Consider the following 23,833-nt stretch of genomic DNA (forward strand, 5'->3'; position numbering starts at 1 on the left):
AAAATATAAACGGGATCATTTATATCACAATAGTGGAGAGAGTAAGGATGGATTTGGGGGGGGGGGGGGGGGGGGGGGGGGGGGGATATCACAACATTGACTTAACACCAATGTGAATTACTGAATACATTAGCCTTGATAATACAATAGCTATAACAATATGTGACCATAGTGACATTAGGGAATTCATTAAAATATTTACCTTGCAAAGACAGCCTTTGTCCACTATCGGCATATCTATTTATTATTGCCATCGAAATGTAAGCTGCTAAAATTAGATCAAACAATAATATTAAGGGATTAGAAATCCGTGTCTTAAAAACGAAGGTGTCATTTTACGCTGATGATTAATGTTTTCTTTAAAACCACAACTAGAGTCTCTCCACGGCCTCATAGAGGATCTAGATACTTTTGCTATTCTCTCTGGATTAAAACCAAATTATGATAAATGTAGCATATTACGTATTGGATCACTAAAAAATTCACATTTTACATTACCATGTAGTTTACCAATTAAATGGCCTGACGGAGATGTGGACATACTCGGTATACAAATCCCAAAAGTAAGAAATTATCTCACTCCAATACATGTTTATAGAAAGTTAGCAAAAATAGATAAGATCTTGCTACCATGGAAAGGTAAAATACCTGTCTATTTGTGGTCAAAAAATCACCCTGATTAACTCTTTAGTAATATCACAGTTGACCTATTTGCTTATGGTTTTGCCTACACCTAGTTGACCTGCTTTTTAAATTATATGAACAAACAAAAAATATTCAAGTTTATTTGGAACGGCAAGCCAGATAAAATTAAAAGGGCCTATTTATATAACGAATATGAATTTGGAGGGCAGAAATGATTAAATATTAAAGCATTAGACCTCTCTCTAAAGGCATCAGTCATACAAAAGTTATACTTAAATCCAAACTGGTTCTCTAGTAAATTGATACAAATGTCTCATCTATGTTCAAGAAGGGCCTTTTCCCCTTTATTCAGATTACACCAGCCCACTTTTGGTTGTTTGAAAAGGAAATAATCTCCAAAATATCTTTATTTTTTTAAACAAGCCTTAGAAAGTTGGTTGCAATTTCAGTTTAATCCACCTGAAAAGACAGAACAAATAATACAACAGTGGTTACATTCAAATATATGAATTGATTAAAAAAAACTATTTTTCGAAGACATTTTTAAAAAAGGTATAATTTTAGTGAATGATATCATAAATAGGACTGGTGGAGTTGTCACACATGCAGCTAACACAGACATATGGAAATGTCTGCTCTTCTCAAAATTACAACCAATTAATTGCAGCATTACCACAAAAAATGGAAGAGGCAAGTAGAAGGGGAAAAAAGTAAGGAACTTGTATGTCAGCACTGTATTAAAGAACACAAATGGTTAAAGAAAAGTGTGATAAATAAAAACATACCAATTTCATTTGAGGACCAAAAACCGGACAGCTGTGCCATATAAATTGCAAAATAGTTGGGAAGAGATTATCGATGTACCCATTCCATGGCACATGGTTTATGAATTGATAAGCAAAACAACGCCGGATTCAAAACTAAGAATTTTTCAATTTAAATTACTATACACAATTCTTGCAACTAATAGAATGTTATATATATGGGGGGGGGGGGGGGGGGGGGTATACAATCTTCTCCGCTCTGCAGATTCTGCTGTGAGGAGGCAGAGTCATTAGATCATTTATTTTTGGAATTGTCCATACGTAGCTCGTTTTTGGTCACAGGTCCAGGAATGGCTGAAGAATTGCAACATTTGCCTAGAACTAACGCTGCAGATAGCAATACTGGGTGATTGGAAAAGCCATAGTCAATCAATCAATAATATAATAATTACTTTAGCAAAAAAATATATTATTAATTTACAATCTGTAGAAGCTATGAGAATAGAAATTATTTTGTGAACCATTTTTTATTTTTTGGCTTTATTTAACTAGGCAAGTCAGTTAAGAACGAATTCTTATTTTCAATGACAGCCTAGGAACAGTTCAGGGGCAGAACGACATATTTGTACTTTATCAGCTCGGGGGATTGAACTTGCAACCATCCGGTTAGCCACCCCAAGCATCATAGCACAGTTGAAAAATATATGGCAAATAGAAATCCGAAATGAATGATGATGGGAGGGGTTGAATGGAGCTGAAGGGTGGGACTAATAACAAGGTAATGTAAAACACACGCATGTAAAATGTATATAGGTTCAGAACTTTTGTGAAATAGCAGTTACAAATAGAAATCAAACTGGATGTACATCAGAAATAGAGGAAGAAAAAAACTTACTATTGTAAAATAGACTGTCTGTAAAATGTGAATAAGATGTATAAATTGAAGGTAAAAGCCGAAGTGTTTATTTGTTTACTCCAATTGAGGGATCGGTGGTAGGGTTTGTGGGGAATAATAAAGGTATATTCTTTAAAAAAGTATATGTCTATATAGGTATGTATATGTGTGTATATGTATGCATGTGTGTATGGATATATATATTAACCCAAAAAATATATGGGGGATTGGAAATTATGCAGATTATCACATTGATGGAAGCAACATTCTTTACGCAATATTAAGCTGACCCACCCCTCAAAAAACATTTATAAAAAAAGACAGCCGTGTGTGTGTGTGTACAAACACACACACACACACACAGCTCAAAAAAATAAAGGGAACACTTAAACAACACAATGTAACTCCAAGTCAATCACACTTCTGTGAAATCAAACTGTCCACTTAGGAAGCAACACTGATTGACAATTCATTTCACATGCTGTTGTGCAAATGGAATAGACAACAGGTGGAAATTATAGGCAATTAGCAAGACACCCCCAATAAAGGAGTGGTTCTGCAGGTGGTGACCACAGACCACTTCTCAGTTCCTATGCTTCCTGGCTGATGTTTTGGTCACTTTTGAATGCTGGCGGTGCTTTCACTCTAGTGGTAGCATGAGATGGAGTCTACAACCCACACAAGTGGCTCAGGTAGTGCAGCTCATCCAGGAAGGCACATCAATGCGAGCTGTGGCAAGAAGGTTTGCTGTGTCTGTCAGCGTAGTGTCCAGAGCATGGAGGCGCTGCCAGGAGACAGGCCAGTACAGCAGGAGACTTGGAGGAGGTCGTAGGAGGGCAACAACCCAGCAGCAGGACCGCTACCTCCGCCTTTGTGCAAGAAGGAGCACTGCCAGAGCCCTGCAAAATGACCTCCAGCAGGCCACAAATGTGCATGTGTCTGCTCAAACGGTCAGAAACAGACTCCAGACTCCAGAGGTAGCCTGACTGCCATGAGATGCTCAGACCCCTTGTGAGACCATATGCTGGTGTGGTTGGCCCTGGGTTCCTCCTAATGCAAGACAATGCTAGACCTCATGTGGCTGGAGTGTGTCAGCAGTTCCTGCAAGAGGAAGGCATTGATGCTATGGACTGGCCCGCCCGTTCCCCAGACCTGAATCCAATTGAGCACATCTGGGACATCATGTCTCGCTCCGTCCACCAACGCCACGTTGCACCACAGACTGTCCAGGAGTTGGCGGATGCTTTAGTCCAGGTCTGGGAGGAGATCCCTCAGGAGACCATCCACCACCTCATCAGGAGCATGCCCAGGCGTTGTAGGGAGGTCATACAGGCACGTGGAGGCCACACACACTACTGAGCCTCATTTTGACTTGTTTTAAGAACATTGACATCAGATGTCAAGTTGGATCAGCCTGTAGTGTGGTTTTCCACTTTGATTTTGAGTGCGACTCCAAATCCAGACCTCCAACGGGTTGATAAATTTGATTTCCATTGATAATTTTTGTGATTTTGTTGTCAGCACATTCAACTATGTAAAGAAAAAAAGTATTTAATAAGAATACGTCATTCATTCAGATCTAGGATGTGTTATTTAGTATTCCCTTTATTTTTTTGAGAGATATATATACACACACACACAGGGGCAAAAAAGTATTTGGTCAGCCACCAATTGTGCAAGTTCTCCCACTTAAAAAGATGAGAGGCCTGTAATTTTCATCATAGGTACACTTCAACTATGACAGACAAAATGAGAAGAAAAAAAATCCAGAAAAATCACATTGTAGGATTTTTAATGAATTTATTTGCAAATGATGGTGGAAAATAAGTATTTGGTCAATAACAAGTTTCTCAATACTTTTATATACCCTTTGTTGGCAATGACAGAGGTCAAATGTTTTCTGTAGGTCTTCACAAGGTTTTCACACACTGTTGCTGGTATTTTGGCCCATTCCTCCATGTAGATCTCCTCTAGAGCAGTGATGTTTTGGGGCTGTTTAGGGCAACACGGACTTTCCAACTCCCTCAACCCCATAGAAAATCTTTGGAGATCTGGAGACTGGCTAGGCCACTCCAGGACCTTGAAATGCTTCTTACGAAGCCACTCATTCGTTGCCCGGGCAGTGTGTTTGGGATCAGTTAATCGAGATTGGCATGACTCGTGATATGAAGAGTGATTTTTGTATTCCTATGCTGGACCAACATTAGACTGCACAACATTTCAATCTTAGATAATTCCTGTATATGGTGTATTCCTGCTCATTTGACAAGGTATGAGAATACAAACTCTGGAAAGATCCAGACACAGAACAATGAGCCAGATATTTCACCGACTGTATAAATGTGAAGCATCAGCTTGGCGTTTCCAGTGAGAGGAAGCCCAGTAGCTGGAGATTCTGCTAATTTATTAAACATTTGATCTCATTACAGTTCTGTTCCCAAAACTTGAACCTGTTATGAACAGTGGACTAAGTTTCCTAGAATTTACCCTTTGCTAAAGTTTTTTAAAAATGGCACTGTTTAGGAGTGCAAAAGCGAATTGAGTTATTGCACACGCACTTCACAGAGTAGGTGTTCCCAAGCAGAAATATGCAAATGTATGCTAGAACGCGCCAAAAGGATCTCGCTTGCTTGTAACTGGCTCTGCCCACCTCCTTTCTTGTTCTGCCCATTATGAATTTTTGTTCCGATTTGAAACGACCGGTTGTGGTCTCTTTAGTTATAAAAAGAAAAATCAAACATTCAGTACTTTGAGGTCATCTTCGCATGATGACCCTGAGAGTGTGTGACGATGTATTCAAGGGATGGATAAACCTTGACACAAGACAGTTGGTACAAAGACATGTGAATACGCAAGTTCCCAATACAAAGACAAGTGCAAGTCAGAATTTGTCTAGATTTTATCACCACTTTAGCCGTTTCTCTTTTCTTTTCCTTCTCTCCCTCTAGTGGCAACCCAGTCATATCATGGTAATTAAAAAAGAACACAAAACAATATAACAGTAAAATAGCTTAATACTTATTTAGTAAAACATAGAAGGTATGTAAAAATGTACCCTACCCCCACCCGTGTAGGAAAGAGCTGCACTTTCTAGAGAGAAACTTTGCAGCTCTCTAGTTTTACATTCAGCCGATCATGGGATCCTACAGAGAGTAGAAGAAAGCTCCATCTTATTATATACTTACAGCCATCTTGATAACCGTGGACATACTAAAATACAGGCACGGATCAGGCCAACTTTATAGTGGAAAAAGGGGAGGGTTAGGTATGGCTGGGGATGGGGTGTGCCAGGCTGGGTTGGTGTTAAGGTATTAAAGAGGTCAGGTAGGGTGAGGTTTCTGCCTGGCCCACTGACTGACATACATCAGGCAGCCCACGTCTGAACTTTGTCACTAATTGGTCTTTTGACCAATCACATCAGATCGTTTCCCACCAGATCTTTTTCAGAGCTGATCTGATTGGTCAAAAGACCAATTAGTGAAAAAAAATTCAGAATTGGGCTGCCTGTGTAAACGCAGCCTAAGGGACTCACAAAAGGTGAGCTGCAGATCTCCCACCCCTCACACACAGACTCTTGGTATAATATATTACTCTGTGCACCTGTGTTATCGGCCTATCTCTGGCCATAGTGTCCGTTGAAGGTGTTGCCCCCCTGAGGTGCAATATTGATGGAGTCCAGTAGAGGGCGTAGCGCCTGGCCGAAAGGCCTGTGGGTGAGAGTGGAACACCACAAATTAGAATCTGATCAACGGGGAGTAACATGATGAACAACATACACAGCGACTTGTGCTTTGAACAAGCTGTCCTGATTTATAGCACACACACACACACACACACACACACACAGTTGAAGTCAGAAATGTACATACACCTTAGCAAATACATTTAAACTCAGTTTCACAATTCCTGACATTTAATCCTAGTAAAAATTCCCTGCCTTTGGTCAGTTAGGATCACCACTATTTTAAGAATGTGAAATGTCAGAATAATAGTAGAGATAATGATTTCAGCTTTTATTTATTTCATCACATAACCAATTGGGTTAGAAGTTTACATACACTCAACTAGTATTTGGTAGCATTGCCTTTAAATTGTTTAACTTGGGTCAAATGTTTCAGGTTTCCTTCCCAAGCTTCTCACAATAAGTTGGGTGAATTTTGGCCCATTCCTCCTGACAGAGCTGGTGTAATTGAGTCTTTAGTTTGTAGGCCTCCTTGCTTGCATGCGATTCTTCAGTTCTGCCCACAATTTTTCTATAGGATTGAGGTCAAGGCTTCGTGATGGCCACTCCAATACCTTGACTTTGTTGTCCTTAAGCCATTTTGCCACAACTTTGGAAGTATGCTTGGGGTCATTGTCCATTTGGAAGACCCATTTGCGACCAAGCTTTAACTTCCTGACTGATGTCTTGAGATGTTCCTTTAATATATCCAAAATTTTCCTCCCTCATGAAGCCATCTATTTTGTGAAGTGCACCAGTCCCTCCTGCAGCAAAGCACCCCAAAAACATGATGCTGCCACCCCCGTGCTTCACAGTTGGGATGGTGTTCTTCGGCTTGCAAGCCAAGCCCCCCCGCCTTTCCTCCAAACATAACAATTATGGCCAAGCAGTTCCATTTTTGTTTCATCAGACCAGAGGACATTTCTACAAAAAGTATGATCTTTGTCCCCATGTGCAGTTGCAAACCGTAGTCTGGATTTTTTTATGGCGCTTTTGGAGCAGTGGCTTTCCTTGCTGAGCTGCCTTTCAGGTTATGTCGATACAGGACTCGTTTTACTGTGGACATAGTTTTGTACCCGTTTCCTCCAGCATCTTCACAAGGTCCTTTGCTGTTGTTCTGGGATTGATTTTCACTTTTCGCACCAAAGTATGTTCATCTCTAGGAGACAGAACACGTCTCATTCCTGAGCGGTATGACGGCTGCGTGGTCCCATGTTTATACTTGCATACTATTGTTTGTACAGATGAACGTGGTACATTCAGGCATTTGGAAATTGCTTCCATAGATGAACCAGACTTGTGAAGGTCTACCATTTTTTTTTCTGAGGACTTGGCTGACTTCTTTTGATTTTCCCGTGATGTCAAGCAAAGAGGCACTGAGTTTGAAGGTAGGCCTTGAAATACATCCACAGGTACACCTCCAATTGACTCAAATGATTTCAATTAACCTATCAGAAGCTAAAGCCATGACACCATTTTCTGGAATTTTCCAAGCTGTTTGAAGGCACAGTCAACTTAGTGTATGTAAACTTTCTGACCCACTGGAATTGTGATAGTGAATTATAAGTAAAATAATCTGTCTGTAAACAATTGTTTGAAAAATGACATGTCATGCACAAAGTAGATGTCCTAACCAACTTGCCAAAACTATAGTTTAACAAGAAATTTGTGGAGTGGTTGAAAAACGAGTTTAATGACTCCAACCTAAGTATGTAAACTTCCAACTGTGTGTGTTTTATATATATATAGTTTCTACACGTGAACAGAGACTTGTCCTCCTTCCATATTTTTCTCTTTATTCAGATATTACTGAAAGTAGATTTAGGGTTACAGGTAGAGGAGAGACAGCATGAAAGTGTCAGAGGTGGAATTGTTACCCATGTCACTCATGAACAATATGTGCTCGACTATCACTGTGCCATGCTTCCGCACTACACTCTAAATGTCTGACAACAGGTTATTGTTGCTATATCGACAGGGGAGGGGAGAGAGGGGTAACTCACGTGGAGAGCACTTCAGCCGGCAGGTCTGTGATGTGGCCGGGGATCTTGCTGCCAGTGAGGAACTGGGCCACTTCGTTACTGAACGTGTTACAGTTCCACTCAAACAGATGGTATTGGTTCCCCCTACAGATAAAGAAGATGTGAGGCAAAGATAGGAACAGAGTAAAGATAGAAGGGAGAAAGAGAGACTGCACATCGCCATTACGTGTGGAGTTGAGATCGACCAGGTGCCACAGCCTCACCTGTACGTGGACTCTCCCAGTGAAGACAGGTACTCCATAAAGATCTCCTCAGTCACCTCTGTGGTGCCCAGATCTATTATGGAGTTGGGTTGTCCCAGGGATGTTCCGCCCTAAAAACACACAAATACAAACAGCTTGTCAGTTGTACAACCGAATGCATTTAACACAACCCCTCTGAATCATAGAGGTGCGGAGGGGTGCCTTAAATTGACCAGGGGTTTGTTGGAGGTTTCTTCTTAACACAGCGCGCATCCAACCCGGAAGCCAGCCGCACCAATGTGTCGGAGGCTACACCGTGCCCCTGGCAACCTCGGCTAGCGCGCACTGCGCCCGGCCCGCCACAGGAGTCGTTGGTGCGCGATGAGACAAGGAGATCCCTACCGACCAATCCCTCCCTAACCCGGACGACGCTAGGCCAATTGTGCGTCGCCCCACGGACCTCCCGGTCGCGGCCGGTTACGACAGAGCCTGGGCGCGAACCCAGGGACTCTGATGGCACAGCTGGCGCTGCAGTACAGCGCCCTTAACCACTGCGCCACCCGGGAGGCCACATTTTTCAACCTTGCCGGCTTGGGAATTCGAACCAGCAACCTGTTGGTTACTGGCCCAACACTCTTAACCGCTAGGCTACCTGCCACCTGCTTGCTCAGTTGTCCTCCAATAGCCCATATGCAGCCCCAGGATAAGTTTTGTATCACAACTAACAAGATCTATGCTTGGGGTAACTAACTTAGACTTATGTACACCAATAAGAAAGAGATTTCCAGGTCTAGTTTATGTTAGGAAGGAATAGAATAAAACGTTGTCTTACAGGTGGGCAGTTTGTGATGCCATCTCCCCCATAGAAAAACTCCTCTCCATGTACAACAATAGCAGTGTGCCTAAGTGAGAGGAAAAAGGCTACAGTTTATTTCACATAAAGACGGACTCCCAATTAACAGACTTAAAAACACTGGGGGAAAATATAAATATGAAAGGTGTACATAACTTGACCTTTGTCCTCCCTAAAATAAGATTTCAATCATTCAAAAAATACATAATTTACTCACCATATTCCATCAAGTTGTATACCTGTGAATAGAACAGAATAGTTGACAACGTTATATATTAAGATTACAATTTGTAGCGAACTTGGGGGTTCATAAGATACAGAAATTGATTCTAAATTCAGCGCATAGGCCTAAAATGCATCCTCAGCCTCTGTTCATCAATCCAAACTCTACATCAGCGGGTAAAACAACTTATATTCCAAGCAAAACTAGTTAGCTAACTAACGCGTTAACAACTTACCTAGCATGAGGGGGCTCAGCTGGCGAGCCATTCCTTTAGATATGTCGTAAACGTACAGTTTCACAGCGTACGAGGTGTTATTTGGATCCATAATTCAGCTTGGTGGTGTAAAATTAGGTTGAGTGCTGTGTTGTCTTCAATGTGTACGAACTAACGTTAGCTAGCTAGTGTTATCTAGCTATCCGACTAGCTAACGTAGTGTTAAGTTACTATAGTTCGTTCTGGTTCCGCAAATAGAAAAACACAAATAGTCCGAAATGCCTTACGTTGGGCAAAATAAAAAGGCATATAGTAGCTAAGCTTAATTACAACGAATATCTAATAATTGAGGCAAATTCACGAGTCACAACCGTACGAAGCTCTTAGCTAACATGCTAGTCAGCTGTTGCTGTGTCACTGTGACTCAAAGCAAAATATATCTGTCAAAAATGCCCATACATACATACATACGGCTTAAAAAACAGCCAATGAATGGATAGAGTGAGACTGGGACACCTGAGTGAAGCTAGCAACAATAAGAATTGGCCAAAATTGTGGAATTTTGGGTTTGCGTTCAAAATAAAAGTCACCCATTGCAACATGCAAACGGATACAAATAGTGGAATAATGCCATATTTGGACTAGATCATCCTAAACAAGTTTGGAATATTGATATATAAATTCAAAAAATGACAATAAGTAGTAAATTTGATGCCAAAAAGTTTTTTTAAAGTGTTTCAGCATATTGTGTTTGATTTGGTCCTAAACGATATCTTAACCGCCATCGATAAGAAACAATACTGTGCAGCCGTATTCATTGACCTGGCCAAGGCTTTCGACTCTGTCAATCCCCACATCCTCATCGGCAGACTCAATAGCCATGGTTTCTCAAATGATTGCCTCGCCTGGTTCACCAACTACTTCTCAGATAGAGTTCAGTGTGTCAAATCGGAGGGCCTGTTGTCCAGGCCTCTGGTAGTCTCTATGGGGGTGCCACAGGGTTCAATTATTGGGCCGACTCTCTTCTCTGTATACATCAATGATGTCGCTCTTGCTGCTGGTGAGTCTCTGATCCACCTCTACGCAGATGACACCATTTTGTATACTTCTTCTTTTCTTAGGCAATTAAGCTAAGGCCAGGGCTGTTTCCTCGTCTCTGCTGCTGCTGCCTCCACCGCATTGTTGCCTCCCTGCACCTGCCCGCTCGTCCAGCATGACTACTCTGTACGGTTCTGACTTAGAATATGTGGACAACTACAAATACCTAGGTGTCTGGTTAGACTGTAAACTCTCTTTCCAGACTCACATTAAGCATCTCCAATCCAAAATTAAATCTAGAATTGGCTTCCTATTTCGCAACAAAGCCTCCTTCACTCATGCTGCCAAACATACCCTCGTAAAACTGACCATCCTGCTGATCCTCGACTTCGGCGATGTCATTTACAAAATAGCCTCCAATACCCTACTCAATAAATTGGATGCAGTCTATCACAATGCCATCCGTTTTGTCACCAAAGCCCCATATACTACTCACCACTGCGACCTGTACGCTCTAGTTAGCTGGCCATCGCTTCATACTCGTCACCAAACACACTGGCTCCAGGTCATCTACAAGACCCTGCTAGGTAAATTCCCCCTTATCTCAGCTCGCTGGTCACCATAGCAGCACCCATCTGTAGCACGCTCTCCAGCAGGTATATCTTTCTGGTCATCCCCAAAACCAATTCCTCCTTTGGCCGCCTCTCCTTCCAGTTCTCTGCTGCCAATGACTGGAACGAACTACACAAATCTCTGAAACTGGAAACACTAATCTCCCTCACTAGCTTTAAGCACCAGCTGTCAGAGCAGCTCACAGATTACTGCACCTGTACATAGCCCATCTATAATTTAGCCCAAACAACTAACTTTTTCTCAACTGTATTTATTTATTTATTATTTAGCTCCTTTGCACCCCATTATTTCTATTTCTACTTTGCACATTCTTCCACTGCAAATCTACCATTCCAGTGTTTTACTTGCTATATTGTATTTACTTCGCCACCATGGCCTTTTTTTGCCTTTACCTCCCTTATCTCACCTCATTTGCTCACATTGTATATAGACTTATTTTTCTACTGTATTATTGACTGTATGTTTGTTTTACACCATGTGTCGAACTGCTTTGCTTTATCTTGGCCAGGTCGGAATTGTAAATGAGAACTTGCTCTCAACTTGCCTACCTGGTTAAATAAAGGTGAAATAAAAAATACAAAAAAAAAATGTGATTTGATAGTGCTTATTATAAGTATGCCCCCAATGCAATACGGAAGTCTAATTACATCCACAGTGCGATTTCAACTGATTCTTTACTTTTTTTGTGTCAAATGAACTACTTATTGTCTTTTTTTGAATGTATATAAAAACATCCAACCTTGTTTGGCATCTAGTCCAAATAGGTATTATTCCACTATTTGTATTCATTTGCATGTTTCAATAGGGGAATCTTATTTGGAAGGAAAACTGCAAATTCCACAATCCTAGCTTCAAACAGTTGACGGTGGCGTCTGATAAAATATTGTGAAATGTACGCAAGAATCCGTAATAAAATTAAGAAATCTTGTGTTTGTGCAAGTGAGTTTACGATTGATATGAAAAATATTTTGACGATATTTGTTTCATAAATCGTCTCAAACTCAATCGCACAGTAGATGGCACTATGCACATTTAGCTTTACATGAACCCACGAACATTTTCACCATAGAAAAAGTAATGCGCGTTCACGTCGCAACTGACGACGCAATTCAACACGACTACGGTCTGATCAACACCTGCATCAAGACAAAACAAGGCTTGTAATTAACTATTTCCAACGAAATCACATTTGTAACATCGTACACTCGGCCATAAGGTATGCTTTCATTCGTCTGTATAGTTTAAATGAGAGTGCATTCTTATGTATGCTGATAAGTGGATGCTAAGATAACCGTATATCGTTTAGAAACTGTGATTATATTATATTCAAAAAGTTGTCTGCAGCCTATTCCCCGACGCTCCCCCAAATGTTCTGTCTAAACGCAAATGCAGGTGTTGGATACAGTTTTGGAAACATTTGGAACTTAACTTGAATATAAGTGGGGGGGGGGACAGAAGACTTACCGCATGCAGTTTTGAAAGTTGCACACGGCTGTATTTTTAAGAAACACCGGAAATGTGGAACGTATTGGTTGGTGTAATGGAGATATCGTAGCTGAGGCCGTGTGTGAAAACAGCCGGGTGCAACTTTGCTAAACTGCACAGTAAAAGTGTGTGTTTTGTATTTTAAATATTATTTATCGCTTATATAAAAGTTACACTCCAAAGGTTTACAAAACCTTTTCGCAAGTGGCGTATTTGCGTTTAGAGTTTCGGGAGTAAACAGAGCGTCGGGATTGTGGTTCACATGGGGAGGGAGAGTAGCTGTGGTCCATACTATCAGCTAAGAACCCAAAAGGGGGGCAACTGTATAGTGGGTATACCCTCCTTGAGTTCTCAAGAACTAACTAGCCACTTACCCAAAAGGCGACTGGAGTGCCACATTAAATTGAACCCGACATCATCTGGTATTACCTGATCAGAGTTTTATAACAACCACAGTTCTCGCACACTGTGCGTGTGCACGTATGCGTTTGTTTCCTTGTTATTTTAAGGGCAAGATTAGTGCATGCCTCAATGGCACAGTGGAACGACTACCACCATGAGGATGAAGATGTGGATGGAGAGGAAAGGGATGAGTCTGGAGGTAAGACCAACATTGATGGTGATTGAATGGATCAATACTGAATAGAATGAGGGTTAGCATATGTAATGTAATTCCTCTCCACAGTGGACTATACGAGCACAGGCCGTGACAGCCTGGTGTTTCTGGTGGATGCTTCCAAGGAGATGTTCATCAAGGGGGAGGATGAAGAGCCCTCGCCATTTGACATGACCATGCAGGTAGTCATTCTCTCTCACTGTCTCTAACTCCTTCTCTGTTTTCCCTTACCATTTTCTGTCCTTTTTTCACCCCCTCCCCTGCCTCTCTGTTTCTCTCCTTATCTCAGACATTATGAAAATGACTGAACTCTTAGCACCATGAGAAGTGACATGACTGATGGCCCTTTCCCACTCCTCTCTTGATCTCTGTGGTCCTACTTAACCCTCTGACAGTGTTTTATTGTATTGTGCTACTCTCCCTCCCCAGTGTGTCCGCAGTGTCTACACCAGTAAAATAATCAGCAGTGACAAGGACCTGGTGGCTCTAGTGTTCTATGGGACGGAACAGAGCAAGAACCCCAGGAACAGTTTCAAACATGTCTATATCTACCACGACCTGGACTTACCTGGTATGTCCCCCTGGCCTGCAGTTTCAGTGTGTGTTTTGATCGAGTCTTGGATTCTTCTGGAACCCATTTGAACATTTGTTATTATTCTCTCTGTGTATCTCCAATCTGCTTATCTTTACCCTTCCTCCTCACCTATCTCTCTGTCTATCCTTTTATTTTATCTCCTCCCATCTCTCTCTCCTCTAGGTGCCCGTCGGGTGCAGGATGTGGATGGGCTGCGTGGGGAGAAAGGTGCCCAGGTGGCAGGAGAGACAATGGGCAGTGGGAATACCAACCTGGGTGAGGCGCTGTGGTGCTGCTCCAACCTCTACAGTGACATCAAGCTTCGGCTCTCCCACAAACGCCTCATGATCTTCACCTGCCAAGACACACCACATGGGGGAGACAGCGAGCGCGACCGCCAGGCCCGCACCAAGGCTAGCGACCTCAAAGAGACCGGTGGGTCTGGAGAAAGGGGGAAGGCAGTTGTCAAAGAGATAGAACATACATAGTTGTATCTCTATGGCAGTTGGCCTCCTTGATGTAACAGGGTTGAAGGTGAAGGGGTTTGAAAGGGGCTGGAAATACATCTTGGTCTTGCAAATGTTTAGTTTATCACAAACAATGTTGGATCAGTGAACTCTCTGTCACTCACAGGTGTGGTGATAGACCTTATGCATCTGATGAAGCCAGGTGGGTTCGACGTCTCGCTCTTCTTCTGTGACGTGGTGAGCCCCCCCGAGGACGAGGCTGAGCTGGGCCTGCAGATGGAGCCTTGTGGGAAATTGGAGGACCTCCAGAAGAGGGTCAGAGCCAAGGAGATGAAGAAGAGATCGGTCGCAAGGTACAGAGCACAGCCCAGCACTGTTTCCCTCATCATTGTATAGGCGTGGCACTGTGTCTTTTGACACTATATAAATGAGTCATCCCGCAGTGTTTGTGATTATACCCTGATGAAGATAGCTTGGCTGTCGAAAAGTTGGTAATTAAAGTTTTGCACCTGAGCTCCTAGAGTGTGCGGCTCTTTTATTTTCAAGTTTTCTACCCCGCTATCCAGCACCTCGCCTAAATAGGTGTGCATTTATTTTTCTTCTAGACTGTGTTCTTATAGGACATGTTTAGATGTTACAAATGTTTTAACAAAACTGAATAGGGCCCTGGTTGCTGATGGCTCCTCTCTTGTCCTCTGTGTCAGGTTGAATCTGTGTCTGGGGGAAGGGATGAACGTGGCAGTGGGTGTGTACATCACGGCCCTACAGGCCAAGAAGCCTAACGCCATCAAGCTCTACAGAGACAACAACGAGCCCGTCCGCACCAAGACACGCCTCTACCACACACAGACGGGCAGTCTGCTGCTCCCCAGTGACACCAAGAGGGTTCAGGTAACTAAGTGGGAATTTCAAATCAAACCAAATATATATTTAAAGTGTATCAAAGAAAGTATGGGCCTCCCGAGTGGCGCAGTGGTCTAAGGCACTGCATCGCAGTGCACACACACACACACTGCGCACACACACACACAGCTGCAAGCTGTGCCACTTGAGATCCTGGTTCAAGTCCAGGCTCTGTCGCAGCCGGCACCGCAACTGGGGGCGGTGCACAGTTGGGGCGGTGCACCACCCATGGGGCGGTGCACAGTTGGCTCAGTGTTGTCCGGGTTAGGGGAGGATTTGGCCGGCAGGGATGTTCCTGTCCCATAGCGCTCTTTGGCGGTCTGGGCACAATGCACGCTGACACGGTAGCCGGGTGTACACATTGGTGCAGCTGGCTTCCGGGTTAAGCGTGCATTGTGTCAAGAAGCAGTGCGGCTTGGCTGGGTTGTTTTGCCTCTCCCGAGTCCGTACGGGAGTTGCAGCGATGGGATGGGACTGTAACTACCAATTTGGATATCACGAAAAAGGGGTATAAAAAAAGAAAGTATGATTTTATATTTCTCATTCTGTCTGGTTAATTTCAGTCAAGATGTGATGTGTGTTGTCTGTATAGGTGTATGCAGGCAGGCAGATAGTGATGGAGAAAGACGAGGTGGATGTGATAAAGAAGTTTTCTGACCCGGGTCTGGAGCTGATTGGGTTCAAGCCTATGGAGCGTCTCAAACTGCACCACCACCTCAGATCTGCTGTCTTCATCTACCCAGAGGAGGAAATGGTCACAGGTGTGTGTGAACCTGTCACTATGATGGGAAGAGAAACGGTGACAGTTGAAAACATAACTACAAGTCAAACTGTAATCTGGGAAACATCAGCCCATGTTTGTCCTCCAAGTTCCATTTTGAGTTCCAACTTTAACCCCTTTCTCACCATGTCCTGTTTTTCCATCCCAGGGAGTGCCTGTGTGTTCACAGCGTTGCTGTGCAGGTGTAGTGTGAGGAACGTGTTTGCTCTGTGTAAATATACACGGATTCGTAACTCTCCCCCGCGCTTCTTAGCACTGGTGCCCCAAAGAGAGGAGGTGGATGATGGCCAGGCCCAGATTGTGGCTCCAGGTACTGTCATTGGGTCCCACTGCAGCCGTGGTCTTGCACAAATACCACACAATTAAAATACTTTTAAACGTTCAGACTAATTGTAATGACGTGTGTGTGTGTGTGTGTGTGTTTGCCTCAGGCTTCCATGGCATCTTCCTGCCCTACGCGGATGACATCCGTACCCTGGACACTCCTCAGCTCCCCACGGCCTCCGAGTCTCAGGTGGACAAGATGAAGGAGATAGTACACAAGCTGCGCTTCAAATACAGGTACGGCCCTTTTATTACAGTGAATACTAAACATTATTATTTCATACCAGGATTCACATTTTGAAAAGAGTTAAAGCATAAAACATTACAGTGAAAGCATAGCAGAAAACAAGGGGAACACTATTGTAAACGTCCTAGAATGAGTCTTGAGATTCCCATTCCTGTGTTGTCTGTGTTGCTCTTCCTGTGTTCCAGGAGTGATGCGTTTGAGAACCCAGTCCTCCAGCAGCACTACAGGAACCTGGAAGCCTTGGCTTTAGATCTCATGGCCCCGGAGCACATAGAGGATCTCACCAGTAAGATGAATACACACACACCATATGCTCCTGATTGGCCCACATCCTTCTTTTTTAGCAGTGCTCAAGCTCGCTTTTTCTCGTCCATTCTTTCTGTTCAATCTCTCCTTATCTTTCTCTCGCTCCCTCTCTCAGTGCCCAATGTGAATATGATGGACCAGCGTCTTGGTTCCCTGGCTCAGGAGTTCAGAGATCTGGTGTACCCTGCTGACTACAACCCAGAGGGCAAGACTGCACACAAACGCAAACCAGGTGAGTTCTGTACTGAACTATATTGTGGTGTATGGTTTACTTGCTTTGTGTCCTGTAGGGGAGATTTTGGTCCGGCCCATGGGGTAAGAACGAACAGAGTAGTAGCTGGCAGTCTCACTGTTGAAATACTGGTTGTTGTAACATCCTGGCCCTGTGTGTGTTCAGCTGAGGCGGCAGGCGGCACAGAAAAGAAGCCCAAGGTGGAGATGTCTGAGGACGAGCTGAGGGGTCACGTACAGAAAGGCAACCTGGGTAAGCTGACGGTGCCCGTGCTGAAGGACGCCTGTAAGCAGTTTGGGGTGAAGGTCACAGGGACCAAGAAACAGGAGCTAATAGACGCCCTGACTGCACAGCTCACCAAATGAGGCGTAGATGTCAAAATATGTTGACATCTACGCTGTCGATATTCTGGTCAGAGGCACTAGATTGCAGGATTATTGGTCTATCTTTGGGCTTCCATTTTAAGGTTTCTAATCTGAGATATATCACTGTACTTAAAATGGAAAGTTTCTCATTTGTGTTGCTAGAATAATATTGTTTCTTTACATGTTTTAAACTTTAATAAAAATTAAAAGGAACCATTTATATAATTGTCTGTTATTGCTTCAAATTTTACTTGTCTGCAGTTTTTGAACATAAAGGTAACTGCCAAAGTAAAGGGAACATCAACATAGTGTCTTAATAGGGCGTTGGGCCGCCACGAGCTGCCAGAACAGCTTCAATGCTCCTTGGAATAGATTGTACAAGTGTCTGGAACACTTTTGGGGGGATGCGACTCCATGACAAATTCAATAATTTGGTGTTTTGTTGATGGTGGTAAACGCTGTCTCAGGCTCCACTCCAGAATATTCCATAAGTGTTTCATAAGGTTGACACGCACACACCCTTTAAACCCCCTATGTACCTTTGAGACCCCTCTTTCAAAGTCACTAGCTAGGTTTCCATCCAATTGGCAACAGATTTTCAGGTGAATATTCTTAATTCTGCATAAAAACAATGTGCATTTTCCATCAAATTGACTTGTTGCAGATAAAAGCCTGTGCTGATGGGTTAAAGTCCCATGTACTGAATATATTTTTTTTTAAGAACTATACTGAACAAAAAATAAAAATGCAACAATTTTACTGAGTTACAGTTCATATAATGAAGTCAATAAAATTAATTTGTAAATAAATTCATTATGCACTAATCTATGGATTTCACAGCCATGGGTGGGCCTGGGCCAGCCAATCAGAATGAGTTTTTCCCCACAAAAGGACTTCATTACAGACCAGAAATTCTCCTCTGTTTCATCAGCTGTCTAGATGGGCTGGTCTAAAACGATGCCGGGTGTGGAGGTCCTGGCCTGGTGTGGTTACATGTGGTCTGTGGTTGTGAGGCCGGTTGGACTTACTGCCAAATTCTCTAAAACTATGTTGGAGGCGGCTTATGGTAGAGAAATTAACATTACATTCTATGGAAACGGCTCTGGTGGCCATTCCTGCAGTAAGCATGCCAGTTGCATGCTCCCTTAACTTGAGACGTCTGTGGCATTGTGTTGTGTGATAAAACTGCACATTTTAGTGGTATTTTATTGTCCCCAGCACAAGGTGCCCCTGTGTAATGATCATGCTATTTAATCAACTTCTTTATGGCACACCTGTCAGGTGGATCTATCATCTTAGCATAGCAGAAATGCTCACTACCAGGGATTTAAACACATTTGTGCATACAATTTTTGAGGAACTTTTTGTGAGTGTGGAACATTACTAGGATTTTTTTATTTCAGCTCATGAAACATGGGACCAACACTTTACATGTTGCAGTTATATTTTAGTTCAGTGAGAGTAAGAACCATCATTTCGAAGTAAACTTTGAGTCATGGGATGATATGTTGTGTAGTCCTCCCACTATGACTCGGGAAAGCATGCAGTTTATTAAGCTACAGATGAAATAAGTTATGATAAACTACAGAGGGTGGTGAATGTGCATGGTAATGAGCTTGATGCCTCTTCCCAATGAATATCGAGGGTCTTATTCTGGTGACATGTTCGATGCTTGGCTGCCATTTGACTAATACAAATATTCTTACTCTTATCCATTATATCAACATGTGTAGACTATAGCCTATACCCTAACTATATCTGCAAATTGTTGGCTAGATTGCACATGCAAAGACCAGAGTACATTAAAATGTACGTGAAAAAGTAAATGTGTGCAATGTCATCACTGACTGATTTTTATCCACAAGTCAGTTTGGTGGGAAAAAGCGCATATATTTGTTAGAATATTTGCATTAAATTTGTCGACAATTGGATGAAAACCAAGCTACTGAGGTCTCTTGCCATAGTAGCTAAAATAATGGGCATTTTTCTGCATGACCCTTAGCATGATGGGATGTTAATTGCTTAAGTAACTCATGAACCACACCTGTGTGGAAACACCTGCTTTTAATATAATTTATATATCCTCGTTTACTCAAGTGTTTCCTTTATTTTGGCAGTTACCTTTATTTCCCGTCCTACTTGTATGATTAGAAAAAAGGAGTGTCTCAGTGCCACACATACTGCATTATATCGCTCATTCAGCTACAATAAAGAACACCTTTGTTCCGACGACTCCTCAAAGTACCACGTAACGAGAGATGGCGCTTTGGTTTTGGCCAGTAGCATACGGACCGGGTTTACCTGTTAATATGGACCAGTGCGACTGCAAACCGGACAGCGATTGTACCTCAACCGACTGTGGAGATGGTAGCACTGGTAAGAAGGATATTCTCAAACGATACATTTTAATTGTTATCCTATCCGTCCGAGATGTAAAAGTAACAAGTATCATACCGACATTTGCTCGGTTTGTGTAACATGCCGACCGGAGTTTTTTTAAATTTATCTGTTTCAATCTCTGTAGAGACCGTTGAGTCCGAAATGTAGGCTACCTATTATAAATATATATACAATAACTTATTTAGACTAAAATCAATACAAAACACAAGTGTACCAAGCTGGTAAGCCCACAGTTTATAAAAGTAGAACAAAAAATACCCTTTTTCAAAATGTATTGGGGTTAAAGGTTAAACTTGACAAGTAAAGAACATTGATCAGTCTCATGCTTCTCTAATCTTTCCCTGCAGGTCTGTGGTTGGACTTCAACAGTGTTTTGACAGGAGCTCTCACTGTGGTGGGCTATCTCCTCTACAGATTCTCACAGGGTCAGGAGTCTTACACCACCTTACACCACAACAGTACTATTTCAGCAAATGCTTTTTTGATGTACATAATGTTGTCTTATCTGTAAGATGATCCTCTCTCCCATCTGGGGACTGACTGTATGTTTTTAACATCGGCTGGTGTTGTGCATCTGATTGCTTTATAATCAATTTGTTATGCCACCGTAAATAGAATTTTGTTTGATACTGCGTGAGTTCATTTATCTCTTTGGTCCGCTGCAGCCCTCCCAGCTCTGATAAGATGGCCCATCCATCTCTTCTGCACACTCACTGGTATGTCATCATGCCTGGAGGTTGAACCTTGAAACCTATTGCATTATTCCGCCTGCATATCTTCATCTGAGCAACGGATTAAATTAAATGTCTTCTTGATTAAATCCTATTTTAAACTAAATATTATTCCCTCTGTTTTAGGTGTGTCCTCACTGTGGGTTTGGGTGAGCCACCTGATGGGAACTCTTCGTAGTACGTACTGTCACAATTCTTCCCTTTCCCTTATCAAAACCCACACTCAGGAAAATATTCATTAACATGTTTACTAAACTCATCGGAATGTAAATGTGCAGTAGATTAATTGATTGCCATCACAGGTTTTAGGTAATTATATAATGTATGATGTGGTGGTGAATGATTTGTTAATTTTGTCTTTGTGTGTCAGGCTTACAGTACTTACTGAAGTGGCTGTCGCGTATTTGGAGGTTTATAGTTGGTAAGAGATTGCTAATGCCCACCCACCTTATAAATGATAATGTATTTGATTCATTACTCTGAAAGTGTTGATAATGTATTGATATGGTTTTGTTCGTCTATCAGCATCATTCACAAAACTCAGCGGGTTCACTGTTATCATTCAAAACAACTCTGGTAAGGTTCTCCCTCTCTTTTCTCCCTTCTCTAGTTAATTGCAAGTTCTGTTCCTTTATACAGTACCAGTCAAAAGTTTGGACACCTACTCATTCAAATGTTTTTTCTTTTTACTATTTTCTACATTGGGGTAGTAGTGAAGACCTCAAACTATGAAAACACATGGAGTCATGTAGTAAACAAGTGTTAAACAAATCCAAATATATTTTAGATTCTTCAAAGTAGCCACCCTTTGCCTTGACAGCTTTGCAAAAAATGTTCTCTCAACCTGCTTCACCTGGAATGCTTTTCCAACAGCCTTGAAGGAGTTCCCACATATGCTGAGCACTTGTTGGCTTGAATTATAAATAAATCACTGACAGTGTCACCAGCAAAGCACCATCATACCACCTCCATGCTTCATAGTGGGAACCACACATGCGGAGATCATCCGTTCACCTACTCTGCGTTTCACAAAGACATGGCAGTTGGAACCAAAAATCTAAAATTTGGACTCATCAGACCAAAATACAGATTTCCACCAGTCTAATGTCCATTGCTCGTGTTTCTTGGCCCAGTCTCTTCTTATGGGTGTCCTTTAGTATTGGTTTCTTTGTAGCAAATAGACCATGAAGGCCTGATTCACGCAGTCTCCGCTGAACAGTTGATGTTGAGATGTCGTCTGGTATTTGAACTCTGAAGCATTAATTTGGCCTGCAATCTGAGGCTGGTAACTCTAATGAAATGATCTTCTGCAGGAGAGGTAACTAGGTCTTCCTTTCATGTGGCGGTCCTCATGAGAGCCAGTTTCCTCATAGTGCCTGATGGTTTTTGCAAATGTTCAAAGTTCTTGAAATGTTCCGTATTGACTGACCTTCATGTCATAAAGTAATGGACTATAATTTCTCTTTTCTTAGTTGAACTACTGTTCTTGCCATAATATGGACTTGGTCTTCTGAATACCACCCCTACCTTGTCACAACACAACTGATTGGCGCAAACGCATTAAGAAGGAAAGAAATCCCACTAATTTGAACAATTCACACCTGTTAATTGAAATATATTTCAGGTGACTACCTCATGAAGCTGGTTGAGAGAATGCCAAGAGTTTGCAAAGCTGTCATCAAGGCAAGGGGTGGCTACTTTGAAGAATCTGAAATATTTGTAGATTTGTTTTGCTTTTTTTGGTTACTACATTATTCCATATGTGTTATTTCATAGTTTTGATGTCTTCACTATTTATTTTATAAGTTAGAAAATAGTAAAAATAAAGAACCCTTGACTGAGTAGGTGTCAACTTTTGACTGGTACTGTATGTGTAATTTAGTTTCCCATACTGTTCCCCTCAGGTTCACTATCAAATGTGAAGCAATGTGTGGAATCTGTAAGCAAACTGAAAGAGGAAATTAGACATTTCTATTATGTTCCTTGCTGTGTCTGTATTCCTGCACAAAAAAACATCTTATCAACTGTCCTTTAGTCTTGTGGGTTGTTTTCCTTAATAATAGAACTAGCACTTGATGAAATCATGACACAAAACCCTCTCCATTCATTGAATTAACTGTTCCACTCATGTCTATTTATTTTCCAGGGGCTTCTAGTGAAAGTCCCCCAGGCACAGAGCCTTCTCCCAGCCCTATTTCCATAGAGCCTGGGCTGAGGCTCATCCTTACGGGGCCTCCCGGTGGAGGTCGGACCTCCCTTGCAGATGCCCTGGTTGGCTGCAGCCTCCCTCAGGTTGGGGGGTCCCTGGGGGCTGTGATGGAGTGTACCAAGCGGAGGGTGGTGGTGGACAGGAGAGAGCTGATCATAATCGACACCCCAGACCTCCTGGGTCCATCTCTGGGTGACAGTAAGAGAGCCTTGGAGACCCTCCGCAGCCTGCAGCTGGCCAGCCCAGGCCCACATGCCTTCCTGCTGGTGCTCCAGACCCCTGGCTCTGGAGATGGGGTGGACCAGGATGCTGCTAGTGCCACCAGAGCCCTCCTGGAGCTGGTCGGAGAGAGTGCCACAGGCCACATCCTCATTGTCCTCACCCATGCAGACTATTTGGGTCCAGGCTCCACGCTAGCCCAGCTTCTGGAGGATGATGCTGGAGGCATCAGAACTGCTCTGTATCTGTGTGGTCAGAGGGCTGAGCTTGTGGACAACAACCCAGACAAGCCGGTGGAGGAGAGGAGGGAGCTGGCGAGGGGGCTGCTGGAGAGGCTGGCAGAGATGAGGGCACTGAGGGGACACTACACCCACGAGCTGCAGAAAAGGGAGGACCAAGTCCGGGAGGAACTGCTGATGGACATGGCCTCTGTGTTGGCACGGAAACTCGGACAGGAGTATTGAGAGTTGAAGAGTAATACTTCATTTTTGGTATAGGTGCATTTTGTTGACTTTTTTTTTTTTTTTTTTGTCATTCTGGGTTTGTTATTGTCTTTGGGGAATTGATCCTCATGATGTCACTGTCTCTGCATGTATTATTGTTAAGTATGTCAGACTTAGCATGGGCTTGTTGGGTAAAATCAATATCATGTTCTTACAGTACTGCTGTTATTGAACAGTATTTAATCCATGTCAATTTGCCTTCATGTACACAACTTGTTTTCTTGCACACACTCTTGTCTGTCTACTACATTCCTCCCATGG

General features: G+C 42.6%; 3 protein-coding genes across 7 annotated transcripts; 2 read left to right on the top strand and 1 right to left on the bottom strand.

Annotated features, from left to right (window-relative positions):
* Positions 1-4,082: 4,082 nt before the first annotated feature.
* On the bottom strand, positions 4,083-10,076 carry LOC139381191 (desumoylating isopeptidase 1-like). Of its 2 annotated transcripts, XM_071124620.1 has the most exons (7): positions 9,561-10,053; positions 9,320-9,341; positions 9,082-9,151; positions 8,271-8,380; positions 8,029-8,151; positions 5,905-6,011; positions 4,083-5,447 (listed from the first exon to the last, which is right to left on the bottom strand). In XM_071124620.1, exons 1-6 carry the CDS (start codon positions 9,649-9,651, stop codon positions 5,918-5,920), a joined length of 510 nt encoding a protein of 169 aa, XP_070980721.1. In that variant the 5' UTR covers positions 9,652-10,053; the 3' UTR covers positions 4,083-5,447; positions 5,905-5,917. The 2 variants fall into 2 exon arrangements, with proteins under 2 accessions (XP_070980721.1, XP_070980720.1); XM_071124619.1 differs by having other exon boundaries at positions 4,085-6,011; positions 9,561-10,076.
* Positions 10,077-12,275: 2,199 nt separating this feature from the next.
* LOC139381185 (X-ray repair cross-complementing protein 5-like) lies at positions 12,276-17,728 on the top strand. 4 transcript variants are annotated; one of them, XM_071124608.1, is made up of 13 exons: positions 12,276-12,426; positions 13,205-13,296; positions 13,381-13,493; positions 13,741-13,882; positions 14,069-14,320; positions 14,519-14,705; positions 15,057-15,243; positions 15,848-16,016; positions 16,185-16,346; positions 16,468-16,597; positions 16,793-16,893; positions 17,029-17,145; positions 17,311-17,728. In XM_071124608.1, the coding sequence occupies exons 2-13, from the start codon at positions 13,227-13,229 to the stop codon at positions 17,508-17,510; spliced, it is 1,830 nt and encodes a 609-aa protein (XP_070980709.1). In that variant the 5' UTR covers positions 12,276-12,426; positions 13,205-13,226; the 3' UTR covers positions 17,511-17,728. The 4 variants fall into 4 exon arrangements, with proteins under 4 accessions (XP_070980709.1, XP_070980710.1, XP_070980712.1 ...); XM_071124609.1 differs by having other exon boundaries at positions 12,287-12,426; positions 13,152-13,296; XM_071124611.1 differs by having other exon boundaries at positions 12,301-12,370.
* A 1,920-nt stretch (positions 17,729-19,648) lies between these two features.
* LOC139381187 (GTPase IMAP family member 4-like) lies at positions 19,649-23,786 on the top strand. Its single transcript, XM_071124612.1, has 7 exons — positions 19,649-19,886; positions 20,258-20,335; positions 20,576-20,626; positions 20,768-20,818; positions 21,012-21,062; positions 21,167-21,217; positions 22,788-23,786. The coding sequence occupies exons 1-7, from the start codon at positions 19,769-19,771 to the stop codon at positions 23,531-23,533; spliced, it is 1,146 nt and encodes a 381-aa protein (XP_070980713.1). The 5' UTR covers positions 19,649-19,768; the 3' UTR covers positions 23,534-23,786.
* Positions 23,787-23,833: the final 47 nt, after the last annotated feature.

This window comes from Oncorhynchus clarkii, chromosome 23, assembly GCF_045791955.1.
Source record: "Oncorhynchus clarkii lewisi isolate Uvic-CL-2024 chromosome 23, UVic_Ocla_1.0, whole genome shotgun sequence".
Taxonomy (NCBI): domain Eukaryota; kingdom Metazoa; phylum Chordata; class Actinopteri; order Salmoniformes; family Salmonidae; genus Oncorhynchus; species Oncorhynchus clarkii.